Source organism: Cyphellophora attinorum (genome assembly GCF_001299255.1).
Source record: "Cyphellophora attinorum strain CBS 131958 chromosome Unknown Contig5, whole genome shotgun sequence".
Classification (NCBI taxonomy): Eukaryota; Fungi; Ascomycota; class Eurotiomycetes; order Chaetothyriales; family Cyphellophoraceae; genus Cyphellophora; species Cyphellophora attinorum.
Window position 1 is genome coordinate 1 of NW_017253233.1, and position 16,513 is coordinate 16,513.

Sequence of the window (16,513 nt, forward strand, 5' to 3'; positions counted from 1 at the left end):
GCTTCATTTTCTGGCCTCTGCACAACTCGCATTTATTGAGTCGAGGGCCCAACGTGGCTTCCCCAGATGCGCTTGCTGGTGTTGAGGAAGGGCAGGTGCTAGACTGGAAAGGGACGAGATGTGAGAACATAGGGAAGGTGTGCTGTCATTGCTCCTTGCGAGATCGGGAAGGCACGACTTTGTGTATCGTGACGTTGGCGGGCTTCTACCAGTCGTTCGAGGCTCGACCACGCAGCCAGTCAGCCTTCTGGGGACGAGTGTCTTAGATCGTGAGCGAGCACAGCGCTACGACCTTGACGTTGCTATCATGGCCGTATCGTAGCCTCCGATGTGTTCACAATATCTGCGGAGGACTCATCGCAATCACCCCAATCACTTCCAGGCCGTATGTGTGAACTTCCAGAGCTACTGCGCACCACCAGTTGACCCATCGGTTCCGCCGGGCATGCCTCGTGCCTTCAGTTGCTGCAGGGACTACGTTAGTGGGAAACATTAGGACGATGCATCTTGGCATCCACAGCACGAAAGCAAGAGCGGGCAGAGGGTTACCGGTCTGCTTTACAAAAGATGCAAAGACTCGGGACCGTCGAGCGCATGACTCTCTGCCATGTGAGCGTGAACACACCGCAACGACAGAGAGACTCCATGCCGCTTCCGATGCATCGCGAGCGAATCCTGCAGTTCGACTTACTTCGAAAGAGCGAACGCGATGCGCCAGGGCGTCGCGGTCTCGATATCGGGAACTTCACAATGTTGTTCGACCGATGCCTCCGAGAGGAATAGTGAAAGGCAGATCCGCGTTCGTCGCCTCAGGAGATCACCTGAGTCGCGCATGCACCAGCATTACAAGCATGAAATCCACTTGCGTCGACGCACCTGGTCACTCACAGATTTTCTGTTCGAGTAAAAGGTGCTGCTCCTCACCACCGTTCGGACGATCCTAGCATCGCAACTGACCAACGTGATTTTACCGTGGCTGCAGAAAGGATATCCGTGAGATTCGCTGGTTCCTTCCGCTTCAAGCAATTTTCGTGCCAGCCAGACAGGTCCGTCCGCGGACGAAACTAGAAGATAGTGACTCCATCCTGGATTCACGCCAACGCCAGTTACAAGACTCGTGTTCTGCTTGGCAGCCGGCAGTGGTAGGTATAACTGACAAATGGCGATTGGAAATGCAGCCTGCAGGTGCGGAAGTCACTTGAGCTCGAATGCGAGCGATGCCACGGTGTCGGAATTAGAAATCAACCTTCCAGGTATGTAAGACGATCAGAAAGTACCTACTACTAGCAGGTGACTCACGAACACCGTACTGCTGTGCGGAAATGCTGCGAAGTTAAATGGTCTCGCTGACGTGCTGGACTTAAGCAGCGACTCGGATTTAAAGGACGGCTCATGATTGGTGCGAGCACTTGTCCTTTGTCCTGCAGACCGTACCTACGGATAGTGTTTGAGTTCCGACACTCTGGTGACTCGAATGGTAGCCTCGTCAGGATTGCAGCCTTCTCATATGTGCTTGAGAAAGGCTGATGCACTCTCCAGCACATCTGGTAGGTATGCAGAGACTGGTCTCTTCCCTCACCGATGCGAAGCGCAAGTTGTTGCGACCACAGAACGGCAACCCGTAGGAAGCCGCGAAGCCCGAGCTTGCCACGAGAACCCTTCGAGTTGCTAGGGCTGGATCACATGATCTTTTTGCTCAAACATACAGCACATGCGTCTAAGTAAGTACCTGATTTCGAGCACATGCCCATGCATCATTGCTGGCGAGCTCGCTTGAACGAAGGACATCTCAAGCGTCGTTACGATGGGTGTCAGGCACCGTGAGCTGGACCATCTTGACGTCAACTTGTTGCGCTACATCGTGATCCGGAGTATCTCCGTTTTCCAAATGGTTACCATTGTCTGCCCAGTTGAGGCGTTCTCCTTGGTCAAATCGTCTCTGGACTTAAGACCATGGCCTGAAGCATGATCCATCTGGAAAATTATCGACGTCGTCTTCGTGTCACAGAAGGACCAGAGCCCAGTGAATGCTGACCACAAAGTCCAGTCCGCGGAACACGTCGCCGTTGCTTAGGAAGGCCTCCATATCACTTGCTGCAGCACATTAACGAGAGGGGCGATAGGTACGACTTCTCCGCCAAAGATTGAGTGGGGGCTACCTGGGACCAACACACCCACCCGCGGAGAGATTGCAGGACATACACAGTATTGTGTCCATCAGGGCCCAGCATGTATCTCCTGAATGTATCCATTGGCCTGGTATATGCCCCCAAGCGTTCAGGCTTCCCGAGATTCAAATCACCTAATCTGTCGATCCGGGATTGCGGCTGTTCTCCGGTCGTTTAGAACCGCATTTGCAATATCGGGAGGTCTTAACGATGAACTGTCGATCAAACTGCGTGGAATCCCGCGAATGGACTCAATCTGATATATCCTGTGGCAGGTTGATTCGGTACCGCAATCATCTTGCGATTAAACCGTCGATCTTGCGGAGACTTTTTAACATATCTTCACCTGCAATCTCCTTGTGGTGTTCCAGTGCTCTCATCGTGTACTACGACCAACGTTCGTCAGGCCTGCCAGGGGCCGTATGCTGATCTTGTGTGCTACCGCCCCCAGGCATCCCCCCGTGTGGTGGAGTTGGTACAACGCTTCGCCCAGAGTGGAACTATCGGTACAACCCGTTAGTCGAGCGCCTGCTTTCGTACAATTCCTCTTACCCATTCTGAGTATTGACAATAATGGTAGGGATCAGGAAATCGCCGAAGCAGGTAGCGGCCCTCCAATCACTTACCCAAAACATCATTTCTCTTATCATGTGGATACCTGAAGAGACCACGAACGCAAGGTGAGTGCTGTTATCCGGTCGATTCAGCGTACCGCTCTCGAGGCCATATTCCATCGGTATGGTAGCAATCAGGTTGCTTCAATTGCAAATGGGAAGGGCAACTTCAACATTTGGTCAACGTATATGACCATGAAGCATCCAGAAGCAGCTCGTTGACCAGTCTCATGGCAGCGTTGTCTGCATACACTGTATTGAGCTGTTACTCACGGGCCAAATCGCTGACTCACAGAGCCTCCCAACATACCATAGGTATCTAAAGAGACCTCCTTCCGCGCCTTAACCTGGACGACTATATCTCTGATGCGGAAATGCACCTCGTAAGGGCGGTTTTCAGTCCGTCAATTGCTGCTTTACTCTCCAAAAGGACATCCCGATCGACCAAAGGGTGCAACGGTGGACAGTCGTTGTACGCATTGATCTGACTGTGTGAACGAATACCGGTCGAAAAGGGGTCCCACAGAATAAGAATTGATACCAAGCTCAACTTATGTGGACACTCATGTGCAACAGGAGTCCCCTGTCCTGTCCTGTCCTGATTGAATAGTCCGCTTTCAGCGATATCACAACCTCAATGTCTCGATTTGTGGCCGAAGCTGGGATCTGAGATAATCATCTAGGAAGCGTTAGGGTGTTTGCAACTGCCGCGGACACGCTCCTTGTAAGCCTAACGCGCGTAGTCAGGGGTGCTAGCACAACTCGACACCGTTATATTGCAACTCGAGATGTGATTGAGTGAATGGGTTCGTAAGGATGACAATGTAGTGTGCCACCACAGCAAAAGGACAGCGGAATCAGTGTTGGGCGTCCCAATGTGGAATCCGTGTAATCCAATGGAATGGCGAGGTAAGTTAAAGGCGGTCAGCACAGGGTAGTGTCGTGGAAATGCTGATACCTGGGGCAAGGAAGGTGCTGACATCCCCTGTGTTGTAGGGCTGGACTGCTCCAGTGCGTGTCCGTAGGATTGGGATCGCACCTGATTCGTGGATGAACTTTTGGGTCATTTCGCCTGTCAAGGGTCATGGTAGAGACGCAGGAACTCGGGTGAACTTTCAACGGGCTTACCAAATTGCTGACTTGTAATGCAAAACTTCCTACAGAATAGATCCTTACTGCCGAGGCATACAACCGCACCTCGCATTCCTCGAGGCGGTCTTAGGCAATCGAGACCGCGAGGAACGCGAGCGTTGCTGCTTGAAAGGATTCAATGGCCAGCGGATTGGCTACGCGCTGGAATTGGCACGCTGCTGCAAGGAAGCCGTTGAGAAAGCAACACAGCATAGAACCAAATTCAAGATTTGAGTTGCGACATGCGAGGGCGGACACATTGTGGCTTGCCAGCGTTGCACAGCCAGAATGCAGACTCGTATACACCAGCAACTATGCCGCAACGAGTTTGAAATGCGAGGTGCATAGCAAAACCACGTGGGAATCCTGGGAGAAGGTCGGCTGCTGCTAAAATTATTAATTGCGCCTGTGACTTCTGCTTCGGGCTTGACTTGCTGCAGTTGCGACCAATAGACCATACCATTCGCTAGCTCCACAACAGGCACCCAAAAGACCTGGGGGAGCAAAAGTTCCTGCACTGGATGAGTTTCGCTATATGCGACTTCTTTTGGAAGGCGTTTTGTTGGCACGGTATACAACTCGTGATTTGAGTCACGACTTTTCTAACATGGTAGTGTCCGGTGTGCGTCTCAAGCTACTGGTCAATTGACGACTCCCTTCTGCCGCATCAGGAAGTATCTCTCGACGGATCATCAGCCCTGCCACACAGGAATTGATTGTGACTGTGAGAACTATCGTGGAATAACCGGCATCAGACGGTGTCAGTCAAGTCGCGAACAGCGAGCGTGCGGAACCGTCAACGGCCACGTGAATGTACCTGACGACGCTGTGACTTCCGGATGTAAGCCAGCGAGTCACTCGACCACGAAAAATGAACGGCAACGAGCTCCTCAGATGGGGAAGGTCTGTGATTATATCTCAGATACAAGCTCACGTGCACGGCCGGGCTCATAACGTTCCGAGTGGATCGGCTTCCCTCCAATTCCCAATCATGAGATACGCGAGAACGAGATGCGGTTTAGCGTCTTTCCGTCCTTCTGGGCAGTTGTTCGTCCGAGCCCGCGAAGCACAAATCCGAGTCCGTTTCCAAGCTCCGCAGCCAAGGGACTTCTTGAGGCAACCAATCGTTCTACAGCGCTCCAAAATGCTCATCCTTCTACGGCCGAAGAATTCTCGGACTGTTTGCTCTGGCTTGGACCCGAGCTTGTCCTTACGAGCGGGCGCCAAACGCAGTGCAGCGGCGCTGCGCAGGCTGAACAGCTGTCACAGCAGGCTTCAGCGTTTCTGATCGTCGTGGCCGATCATAATTCGGAAACAAACACGACAGGCTGTTGTGGCTTGTTCACTATTCGAGTATTTCGTACGCCCAAGCACTTACGACTGTCATGCGCCCAACGCTGGCACCTGCGACTATAGCCGTCGTTTGTCTCCGTTTGTGGCCTTTTATGCTCCAAGATTGGAAAATGCATAATTCTTGCAGGCTTAGAACTGGTCGTTAGGCTAGGCACCTCTGAAACTCAACATAGGCAGCTTGACGAGAACACGCGTAATTGCGAGCATCTAACGTACGTGCATGCTGCGTAGCAACTGGGCTCGCCGAAGGAGAGCTGCAAATCAGGGACTTTGGTATGCAGAGTCTGCAAAGGGTAGTAGCTTACCCAGCGAACAAAAATCTACTGTTCATGATTATCAACGCACAGTCAAAAAGGTACGCCAAATGGGCATGGGTAGCGAGACTGCTACAGCAACATAGTAGCAGTAGAGCGTATTGGGGCCCTCCAATATGACTGTGCTACTGTGTCCGAGTCTCCGAGTGAGAAGTCGCCGAGTCGGACGAGACGCTCGAGCGCGCCCGGAGATGGAGATACAGCAGAGAGCCAGGGGCAGCAAAAGCAGCAACCTTCAGCGCAGTAAGCGTAAGGCGGTCAGATTATTTGGGTTTCGCATCATGACATGGGTGTCCCAGGCGGATCACTGATCTGTCCGCAGGCATGTGGAGTCGGCTTAGTAGGCCTACCTGAACTTCGGTGATGAACACGAACCCGAGAAGACTCCACCGAACGGCGTTTACAATCCCCCATGTCAAAGTACGAGGGCGGATGCATAACGTTTTGAGATACGACCTTGTCATCAACACTTTACAAAAGTGAGTCCATCCCTCCCTCAGTCAGCCTGAATATTCTTCACTACACACACAACACACTCAAGTATACAAACAAGTATCAAAGCAAACTTGGACACTTGCATACCATACTTACAACAACATCACAACTCAAGGCAATACCACCACAATGCCTACATCAATCACATTCTCCAACACTACTAAGGGTGCTTCTGCCCATTCGATTTACAGTCGATCCCAGAAGAAATCGAAGCCAAGTCTGACCCAGACCTACTACATGGCTCACTCTGCGCGCTCGAAGTTGTCGCGGGAAGCAGCCAAGGGTGATCACGATCTGAGACTCTTGGTTTTGCACGCGAATACTCTTGACCATCTCATGGAGGACCTCTCAAATGCTGAGGCCGATCAAGAGAGATGGTTCAACAAGACCGTTTCTTCTCCACGAGAGGAGGAGGAAGAGGAGGAGGAATCACATGTTGAGACGATTGCAGAGGAGGATGAGGATGACTCGCAGATCACAGCCGTCGAAGTTGACTCTGATATGGAGGAAGATGACGAGACCGACGTTGAGCTCACTCTTACTCGGACACCATCGAGACACTCCCCTCCGGCTCTCACAATCGACTCCGACTCCGACTCGGAGGACGAGAGCATGCCTCCATCACCACCTCAGCCAACATTCGAACTCACTGAACAACAACGACAAGCCATTGCCACGACATCATTCTACGACCCCAAGGACGTCTCACTATCGCCAGTCGACTCCGAAGCATTCGAGTCAGAAGGATTCTACCTTCCTTCAAGGCAACAACCAACTCTAATCGCGGCGTACTAGCCGGTGGATTGGTTTGTTCTTGCATTGAAACTGAGCGACTTGAGCGTTTTAGCGATCTTCATTTGATACCATGGCATCACGGCATATCATCACAAACAAAATGGGAAAGGACAGGGGAAGGAAATGGAAAAGATCTCTTCAGAGCCTGTGCCTGCTCAGATGCGTGGATGTTGCTTGGTACATTGGGACACAGAAGTCGTCACTTAACGTGAGCATGTGGACCTTGTACACAACCCGACATCACGCATACTGTCGCATGGTCATATAGCCTGGAGAGCATCTGGCTACTCTACTACTACCTATGTACACAACATGCTCCTCATGCACTGCATGAGTTGAGCCGAGATAATCAAAAACTACTTTGAATACTCAAAACAATCTTCTCGCTCTTCTTTGCTTGCATGCAGAACCTCGAACTCAGAGCATATCACAACGAGCTCGCTGTCGCACGGTTTGTCCTGAATGTACGAGCGTTAATGTCCCTGAATTCGACAAAGATGCCTAGCATGGCTTAGGCCGGTAGATCATCGAAGATCTCGTTTAGCTAGATTTCGTGTGGGAGTCCTTAAACCCTTTTGACCGCTCGGACGTTGGGCCTGACTTCGCCCGAAAAGCCAGCCGTATGGCTGGTGCTGGTACTGCATTGGGACTGGCTCTGATGTCGTGGACGAATCAACGGACGATTTGCGCGAAGCGTACGAGCGGATTGCTGACGAGATCTTTCATTTCGCTTTTCGTACATTGGCACAACTTGCTCTCTCTCCTTGAAACGCCTTTGCACGTGTTTGGCCCCCAGCTGATGCTCCTTCTGATTTTCTGATTCGAAATGCACGGTAGAGATTACCAATTCTGTTCTTCGCATATCAACCACCAATTACAAACCTTTTTCTTCCTACTTCCACATTGTCGGCTCTGGGCTGATGATGAAGGCGTGGACCGCGTGGTATTAATCAACTGCCTGTTTTCAACCATGCCTGCCAAATTCTACGAGCTCAGCCAAGCCAGACAGGCCGCAGACCTGAGGTACCTTCCCAGTCGCTACTTTCGTTTTCACTGGATGATAATGAGAGTCTTCTGGGTCGCACAAGGTCTAAGTCGTGTGCAGCCAATTCGTAGTGACAATCGAGCACGTACTTTTCGCTTCTTTCGCCATGCCCTATACCTCACTCGCCGTCAGATCAAGGACTCCTGAGGTTCTGGTACCCATGGATGCCGCGGGCGCCGAGAGCGCACACAGGCGCGTACCCGGACATGTTTTCCGATCCCCAAATTCCTGTCTACACAAGATCTGCAAAATGAAACGACATCATTAAAGCCTCAAGCTCCAGTCCGCAACGCTCTGCGGCGTTGGCACTTGTCGTCTCATTTTCTTGATGCGGTCTTCGATCAGGTGTCTTGCACTGATGGATGGCGAATATTGTGCTCGTGACTATGTCATGGCAGCCCCATGATGTCGCCCTTGAGCAGCTCCGTGGATTTAACCGTACATCCATGGAATGACATCTTCCAAGCACAGGTAGGATCATCAAAATCACTCTGCGAAATTTTCAAGACGCCAGAGCCTACAGTCGACGAAAGCAGGCAACGGGAAGGTAATGGATCAAGTTCCTCGAGTCAACCGCAGTCTAAAGCAGCATCAATCGTTGACGATAGCGTGCACGGCACCAGAGCCTCAACTGTGCCAGAGTCCTGCCCGAGATATTGCGAGAGTCCGGCTCTGCAGTGACCACGCACTGAAATCTGCATTGACGGGAACACAGACCTGCTTACTGTGTGCACACTAATCGACCCAGTCGCCTAATCGAGATATCTACCCCACAATGGTCGCCTTTTCACAGGGCAACCCGACATCAAGCCTGCAACTCCTTGCATTCTCCCATGCTCAACAGCGGCGATGCCAGCGTATGACGACCTCGACATCCACTGTCGGCACAGCCGTCTAGCTGCAGTGTCCCTAGTCGCAGCCTGGCGCGACACGTTCAATCGCGAATCTCGTCAAGGCCACACTAGTTGACTGTTGCCGGACCCATCAGCATAACGAATCAGCAGTCACATTCCGAGCCCTCGAAGTCACAATTCCATGTTGACTGTCACGCTGCGCTGCTACCGCCTGGAACCATTACCCTTTGTGTCCACTGTCGCCCGGCCACGATCTTCGATCTGTCCGCTCCAACAACCACGTGGGGCTGATTCAGCCTATTTTGATGCAGCAGAGGCATGCTCACTAAGTCAACAGTTACTTTTTGATGTCCAGGAAACATCTTAGCTGCCCCAGTGAGCTCAACGCTATTCAGAGCCTTATCCACCTCAAGCAAGAGCACCATTCTCCTTCAGGCTCAGTGGGTATTCTTCGTTGAGAAGACTTTTCTTTGAGCCTCCACTCAACGGTACAAGCACGCAGGGGGCAGAGGATTCTATGACGCAGATGCCAATCTGTCGACTACAAGCGTCGCGCCAGAAGGCTTCCAGAAAACCTCTCATCCACGCTACTGTGCATTCGCTTCGAAGCCTTATCGCGTATGAGGTGGACGCTTTCGTGACCCGGGATGCAAGTGGATCTCGAGACGGAGGATTCATTGCACTCCATACTCGTCTGCACATCTTTGCAATTCCAACACTCTGACACGGATACTGATCTGCCTCGGATACCCGTGCTCGGACCGACGACATTTCCGGACCGCAGAGCAGCTTCATCAAAATTTCCTCTACTGTTGTCTGCGTCACTAGAGACGGTATTCATCTCACTTAGCCACTGCAAAGGCTAGTGGTCCTCCAGAAGACACCGAGCCTCTGCGCGGATCATATGTGGACCTGTGAGGATCATAAAGTTGGAACCCATGCACTCGCCTTGCCTGTAAGGCTACCCCAGATTTTCGATTACTGTGCACTGCGTCATCGAAGCAGAGATTGGCATCAATGAGCCTCCAAACGGCCATTGACACGTCGGACTCGAAAAACCTAGTCCTGTGTCGATCATTGCTGAACGCGTGAGCAGGCACAGAGTCAACTCAGCTACCAGTCCAGGTTTTAGTATGCTGTATCGTGCGTCAACAGAGCAGACGTCTGGCATCACTCAGCCATCGAACATGCCAACATCGTCGAACACGATCCTCTGTTCCTGCGACGATCAATTGGCGAATGAATGGAAGGTACAGTAAACGAACCAATTGCGTTCACTCCGTGTCCAAGAATTCTCTATGTCCTGGTGCATTTCGAGATCAGACCAAAGTTCCCGGCCCCTGCTGTCCATACCATCGAGTCACTCCCCTTCGTTTCTACTTGCACAGTAATGGCTTACAAGCATCTCAACTGCATACGACTGTCTTACTGGACTGCAGTTGGGGAACACCGTCGCTGCTATCCTTACTATACAGCAATCTTCACCGCCTCCAAGGGAGGGCGCCCTGAGCATCGACATGCCTTGATGGGAGCCAGGTCCTGCCGTTTGAACAGATGGTTTTGCTGGACTCTTCTCAGGCTCTGGTAGTTGTGTCCGGCATGTTCTGATGCCGACTCCGAACAGGACACAGACGTTTCTGCTGGAGATATTGCGACGCAAAATCTTTGGCAACCGGCTTGCAGCAAGTCCGGCCTCCCGATACTGTCATCCGGTTCGTATTAAGCCCGATCGCCGTTGCGCCTGCCTTAGACGAAACTGTGCTCTTGCCATCGCAACTGGCAGTCGCACCTTCCCGGCGGGCGTTCATCTGATCAAACGCAGAGGAAGGAGCACGTCATTGGTGGTTGCTGCCAGTTATGCGTGTCACGAGGCAAGGAAAGAGCCACTCGTGACATGTGTGATGCTGAAGTTGCGAAACGCACATCTAGTAAGCATAACTCTCGATGGTTCTCGTCCATGGGATTCCCAGGTAGGTCCACGCTGTGCTCAGTGGAATGCTCCAGTGAAGTCCATCAGGCAACTACTGCCAGCTGATAGAACGGCTCATCGAGCAGGTACACTTGGTAGAGCATAGCTAGGGATCTGAGGTATATGCACATAACGACGTCATTTCGCAGCCTTGAACACCACCAGCAATTGATTGCTCACCGGCCTTACAGTGTACGCATCAATCTTCTCAATTCCAGCATCCCCTCCATCTGGAACGCTGACCTCCCAGTTGCCCAGTATCGTACAGACAATCAGCTTGATCTCTTGCAGTGCCAGATGACTGCCAATACACATTCGCCCACCGCTGCCGAACGCCCAGAACCAACGATGCATTTCTTTCAGCTTTTCAGGCGAAGAATCTAGCCAGCGACGTGGATTGAATGTCTCTGGATCTGGGAAGACGGCCCCGTTGCGGTGAAGTGTGTAGGGCATGGAGCTGACGCGGACATTGCCTGGTATGCCAGTGTAGGAGCCGAGCGTGTGTCCGCCAGGAGGCGCTGGGAACGGACTGACCCTGGGCTCGATACCTGGGATTGGGGTGTGCAGGCGAAGGACTTCGAGGACGACTGCATTGAGAAGCGGAAGTGCATCAATATCCTTCGGCGAGGGTAGGTCGAAGGCATTAGTAGTGTCGTTCGTGGTCGGCCAGACGATGCGTGGAGACAGAGTTCGGATCTCCTTGCGGAGCAGCGTCTGAAGGTACGGATTGTTGCTCATTTCGTACCACAAGTACGTCAAGGCCATGGCGCTGGTCTCGTGTCCAGCACCGAGTTGATCTAGCATTTCGGAGTAAACCTCGAGCTGTGTTGGATTCGTGGTATCCGAGACCGTCGGCAGGATAAGCTCATCGTATGCCTTGCCAGCGTGCGGATTCTTGTTCCGTATGCTATGCAGACCTTGCTTGAACTGCTTATACACGATCGGCTCCTGGCCCGGCGTCAAGGCTGCCTGATTCATCGTACGGTCCGCATTGTTGCACATCCTCCGTAGCCACTCCTCAAGGATGTCGTTCGAGGCATCGAATTGTCTGGGGATGAGATGTATACCCACAGCTCGGCACAGCGGCTTTATCCATGGCAATTCCGAGGAATAGAACTCATACGGTCTGCGGCCGTGGTAGTGATGCAATATGTGTCTCCTCTCTGCAGTGTTCTGCACAAAGTTTGTGCCATTGCCGATCCCAAACTGGTAGGCGCTCATGAAATCCATCGCCATTGCGTTGTCAAGATCATGGACATCAATGACTTGACCAGCGTCGGCGAATGATTGGATCGCTGGGAGCACCCGCTCTGCAAGCAGGGCGCGCGAATTCGCAGCTACTTGGTCGGAGGACTGCAGGTACGATTTCGAGTACACATTGGCCAATGTTCTCTTTTTCTGCGAGTGAGGTCCGTGACCGAGAGTCACAAACATGCTAGAAACACCATAACTGGCGAATTGTTGAGGATACCATGGATGCTTCTCCCAACCCTGTCCATATATCGTCTTGATTCCGTTATCGACACAGTTGACGCTGAGCTCATTATAGCCAAGTCGGACCACTTCGCCGTGCTTCAGGTGAGCAGCATAGGTTATCGCATTGTTCCTGCACTGCCATCGCTGGTACAAGATCCAAAGATCTCCAAACAATGGTATTGACCAGTGGGCTGAAGGGATGTGCTTCAGGGGATGTAAGAACAACGGGTAAAGGATTAGCTTGTAGATAGCAACCAAGACCACAGCGCTGAGCGTCAAGGTCGTCAAAGTTGGGACTTTGTAGACATCCATGGCGCCGGTGGACTTGACACTTATACTGCCCGCCTTTCGCTTCGTGCAAGCAGATCAAGACACTTGTCGGGCAAAACAGCAGTTCAGGCACAGCCTCGCCAGCAAACAATAAGTAAATGACTATACATACACCTGTTCGTCGTGGAGCGAGACCTGTGTGCTTATCGTTCGAGATTTCATCGCAAGCACTTACCTAAATGCATCCCCAGCAGTTCGGCGCGAACGCGCAATTGTCCGCTGTGGATTCTTTCTCCGCCCTAGGACACGACACAGAGGGGAGCCACCTCCCGCCACATGGTCTGACAAGTCCTTTCTGGCAATAATGGCAAAACGGCGAAGGTGGCGAGCATGCTGGCGCCCGCAACGACAAAACAAATGGTCTGTTCACTGGGCAGTGGTGGATTTATGTAACACGCAGATCGCTTACATAGTAAGGAGGGATAGGGTGACGCAATCATTGGCCAGGCGAACAAGTTGCTGCAGGTGGCCTTTGTCATGGCAAGGGTAGCTGGCGTACACTTTTCCACGGTGCGTATCACAGCATTAGAATGTATAGGAACTGCTGGCGTTCAAGTCGAACGATGTTCGATAAGTACGGTTCATTGCTTCTTTGGTCACACAGAACAGCTTGTGAATTATAGCTGCACCCTGCCTGCAACTTACTACCCCAATGAAGATCATATACCAAGTAAGAGATCGTGATCGTAACGCTCAGGTATCCAAGTTGATCAACGTCAGGTTCAAGTCTCTTTTCCATGCACCTTGAGCTCCTCCTCAGAGTCGGAGGTTGTGCCAACTCCACGCTTGAGGTCGGCAGGACTCCTTGAAGAAGATCCCATCTGCTCTTCAACATTGGTAATCGCGGCGTGAAGCGCTGCGGTGAGGTCGATGTGGAACAATGGGCGGTTCAAACCGTACACAAGCGTAGTCCTCTTGTACGCTTTGCTGCTAGTAAGCGTCTGCTTGAGGTCCGAGCCACCAGACGAACTATCCTTGTCGGCGGCATCAACGGTGATGCTTTCTTTACCGTGTCCAGTCTCAATGTCGTCGGCAGTCGAATTGCGGCGTAGGTGCTTGTTGTCCCTCTTCTCGGCCGCAGCAGCAGCAGAGGTGTTGCCACCGAGCTCTGCCAAACTGAAAATGGGCTTCCAGCGAGAATACTCCTCTGTGGGAACAGTAGGGTATCCGAAGCCACCAGCAGCAAGTGCTCGCTTTGTCCAACGATTATTGATGGAGGCCAGGTGCCATTGAACGACATTGGGAGTGGCGTATCGGTCCAATTGGTTGCGCACGTCGATCAGGTTCTGTACGGACGTGACATCCACGTTGTTGACGGCTGAGAAATCCAGAATGATGGCCTTAAGCGTAGGGAGATGCGAGTTATCAGGCTCAGGTTTGCCCGCGCGAGGTCCAGGATTGTTCCAAGGTCGGTCACCAGGACGCGGCCAAGAGTCAGGGTTAGTCCTGCGGGTGTGCTTGAAGATATAGTCCACCAGATAATCAGTGTAGTGGTTTGCGTTGGGATAGTTGAAGCCCTCGCTGAAGCGATAGATGAAAATGCCTGGATATGGCTGTTCAGGCTGTACGTTGGGATTAGACCCATCGTTGTGGTCCAGAGGAAGGAATATGTCGCGTTTCTGAGCGTCATCCATGTACTGATCGCCAATCACTGAGTGGACCTTGACCCGTCCCACGATGTGACCTCTGGCTTTCACAACACGGAAGAGAAGTACAGCTGCACTGACGGAGACAGTTGTGTAAATGCCGTTCTCAATGCTAGAGAAGATGGTAACGAAGACTCCAGCAAAGAAGATGATGACCTCAATTGGAGAAACACGCCAGAACTGGTAGACAGTGTTGGGAGGAGTGATGAGATCACCCACGGCGTGAATGATGACCGCAGCTAGCGATGAGTTAGGGATGTAGTAGAAGACAGCGGTGAGGGCATAGATTGCCAACAGAACGACAACGGCGGTGATGACTCCGGCGAAAGGAGTACGGACACCAGCCTTGGACTTAATCGCGGTCCGAGAGAAAGAACCTGTGGCAGGATATGCGCCAAGGAATGGTCCCAATAGATTTGTGACACCAATGGCGACCAGTTCCTGAGAGGGGTCAATGGTGTAGTTGTTGATGCGACCAAACGATTTAGAGATAGCGATGTGCTCAATCAAAAGGACGATGACCGACGCCGGGAGCTCGCTAGCGAACCAGCTGATGATCTCGGTGTTGATCGTCGGCACAGCTGCGTGTTTGAAACCACGCGGGACAGTCTTCAGAATCTGGAACTTCGGGTTCTTGCGGTGGTTGATGTTGACGCCAGCACTGATACCAGTATATAGTAGTATGACGAAGGCTGTGCGCAGCGTGGAAATGAAGAAAAAGGTCTTTGCCCTCGCAGGGTACTTCTTAGCTGCGAATCCGCAAGCCCAGCGAATGAGGTACAGCATCAATAAGGCTGTGAGACCCATAGCGGCATCAAGTTTGCTGTGGCCCAGGTACTTGAGGGTGTTGATGATGACTTGATAAGTTGGTCCACGCGTATTGAAGCCATCAACTTTGATTCCCATAAGATTTGGCACCTGTCCGGCAGCGATGCTGATGGCCGAGCCAGTCATGAAGGCTGAGATAGCAACAAGAGGAATGAACTCGACAATCCAGCCGATTCGAGCAAGTCCGATGAACGTAATGATGGAGCCGCAAATGATGGCAAGCGCACTGGCAACGACATGCCCCTCGACATCAGGATGATCCTTCTGGACTTCCAAGACGATGTTGCCGACAATAGTCGACATGACTGCGACAGGACCGATCGTAATATCCTTAGAGGTAGCGAAGAACCAGTATATTAGCACACCCATGAATGATGAATAAAGCCCGTACTCCACTGGAAGTGCAGCAAGCTTAGCGTAGGCCATACCTTGCGGCACAACCACACAGCCCACAGTGATGCCGGCGACAAGATCGCCGATGAGCCATTGGAGGTTGTATCGCAGGATCCATCTTGTGAACGGAAACAGATTGCGGAGGTATGTGAAGTACTGCTGGCGGGACGGAACCAGCTCTTTGAGATATTCGATCGCAGTGGGCTCTTCTTCAACATAGGTATCACTACTGCCGTGCGAGAAGGTTGATTCGCCGCGAGTCAAAGCGTCGTTCTCAGCTTGTCGCTCATTCAAGCGGATGCGAAGCCCTTTGGCTAAGCCGTGGCCGAGCTTCGTGGCCTTTGGACCGGTGCCGAGATCACCTGGAGCCATGGTGACGGTACGATGATCGTTGTCCAGTCGTCGCTGACCGCTGTGATGTATCGGACAGGTATGGATGGCGTTACTTGACCCAGAATTTGTGCGATCAAATGCAGCGACTCAAGACGTCAGAATACCACTGATGGCCGGGAATATCGAGGTGAGGCTGAGAGTGCAGGAGCTTATGCGGGAGAAGTCCCCACAGCGTCCCTGTGGAAGCTGCCGCTGCTGCAGGAGTGTAGCACAGCGTCACTGAAGTACCACAGCACGGTAATAAGTAAGACTATATGATGGTTGGCTCGACTGTCGCGTGTTGTCGCGGGTAGGGAACAGTTCGAACTGGGGAGGATCCTGAGGGGCCGATGGGGCTAAATAGTAGCTCTGCCCGAGATTGTAGTTCTAGCTCGATCAAAAGATCGCGAATCTTTCTTCCACGAGGTCCACGACGCAAAGACGTCAGGAAGCGAGGAGATTCGCAATAATCTGTTCGTTGTCGTCGATATACGGATGCTCTTGCCGAGTCTAGTCCAAGCAAGTGGCGCTGATGCTTGATCAATCAAGAAAGATCAAGGAGCCCAGACCAGCCTTAACAGCTCCCACGGCGATGGAAAGAGCAACAATCTGGCAGAAAGAAGTCGTTGGCGGTATACATCATTTCTGACAGCGATTGCACCATACTTGCCAAGAACCAGATTCGCTAGAGAGTCACACCTACCGTTCGCGCCGCGCCTCGGCTACCATC

General features: G+C 52.1%; 3 protein-coding genes across 3 annotated transcripts; 1 reads left to right on the forward strand and 2 right to left on the reverse strand.

Annotated features, from left to right (window-relative positions):
* Nucleotides 1-6,204: 6,204 nt before the first annotated feature.
* Nucleotides 6,205-6,870, forward strand: AB675_6645 (uncharacterized protein; the record flags this gene model as incomplete). The annotated part of the gene is made up of 1 exon (XM_018146950.1): nt 6,205-6,870. One exon carries the CDS (start codon nt 6,205-6,207, stop codon nt 6,868-6,870), a length of 666 nt encoding a protein of 221 aa, XP_018003267.1.
* A 4,006-nt stretch (nt 6,871-10,876) lies between these two features.
* Nucleotides 10,877-12,526, reverse strand: AB675_6646 (Cytochrome 67; the record flags this gene model as incomplete). The annotated part of the gene is made up of 1 exon (XM_018146951.1): nt 10,877-12,526. The coding sequence occupies one exon, from the start codon at nt 12,524-12,526 to the stop codon at nt 10,877-10,879; it is 1,650 nt and encodes a 549-aa protein (XP_018003474.1).
* A 740-nt stretch (nt 12,527-13,266) lies between these two features.
* On the reverse strand, nt 13,267-15,783 carry AB675_6647 (Sulfate permease 2; the record flags this gene model as incomplete). The annotated part of the gene is made up of 1 exon (XM_018146952.1): nt 13,267-15,783. One exon carries the CDS (start codon nt 15,781-15,783, stop codon nt 13,267-13,269), a length of 2,517 nt encoding a protein of 838 aa, XP_018003241.1.
* Nucleotides 15,784-16,513: the final 730 nt, after the last annotated feature.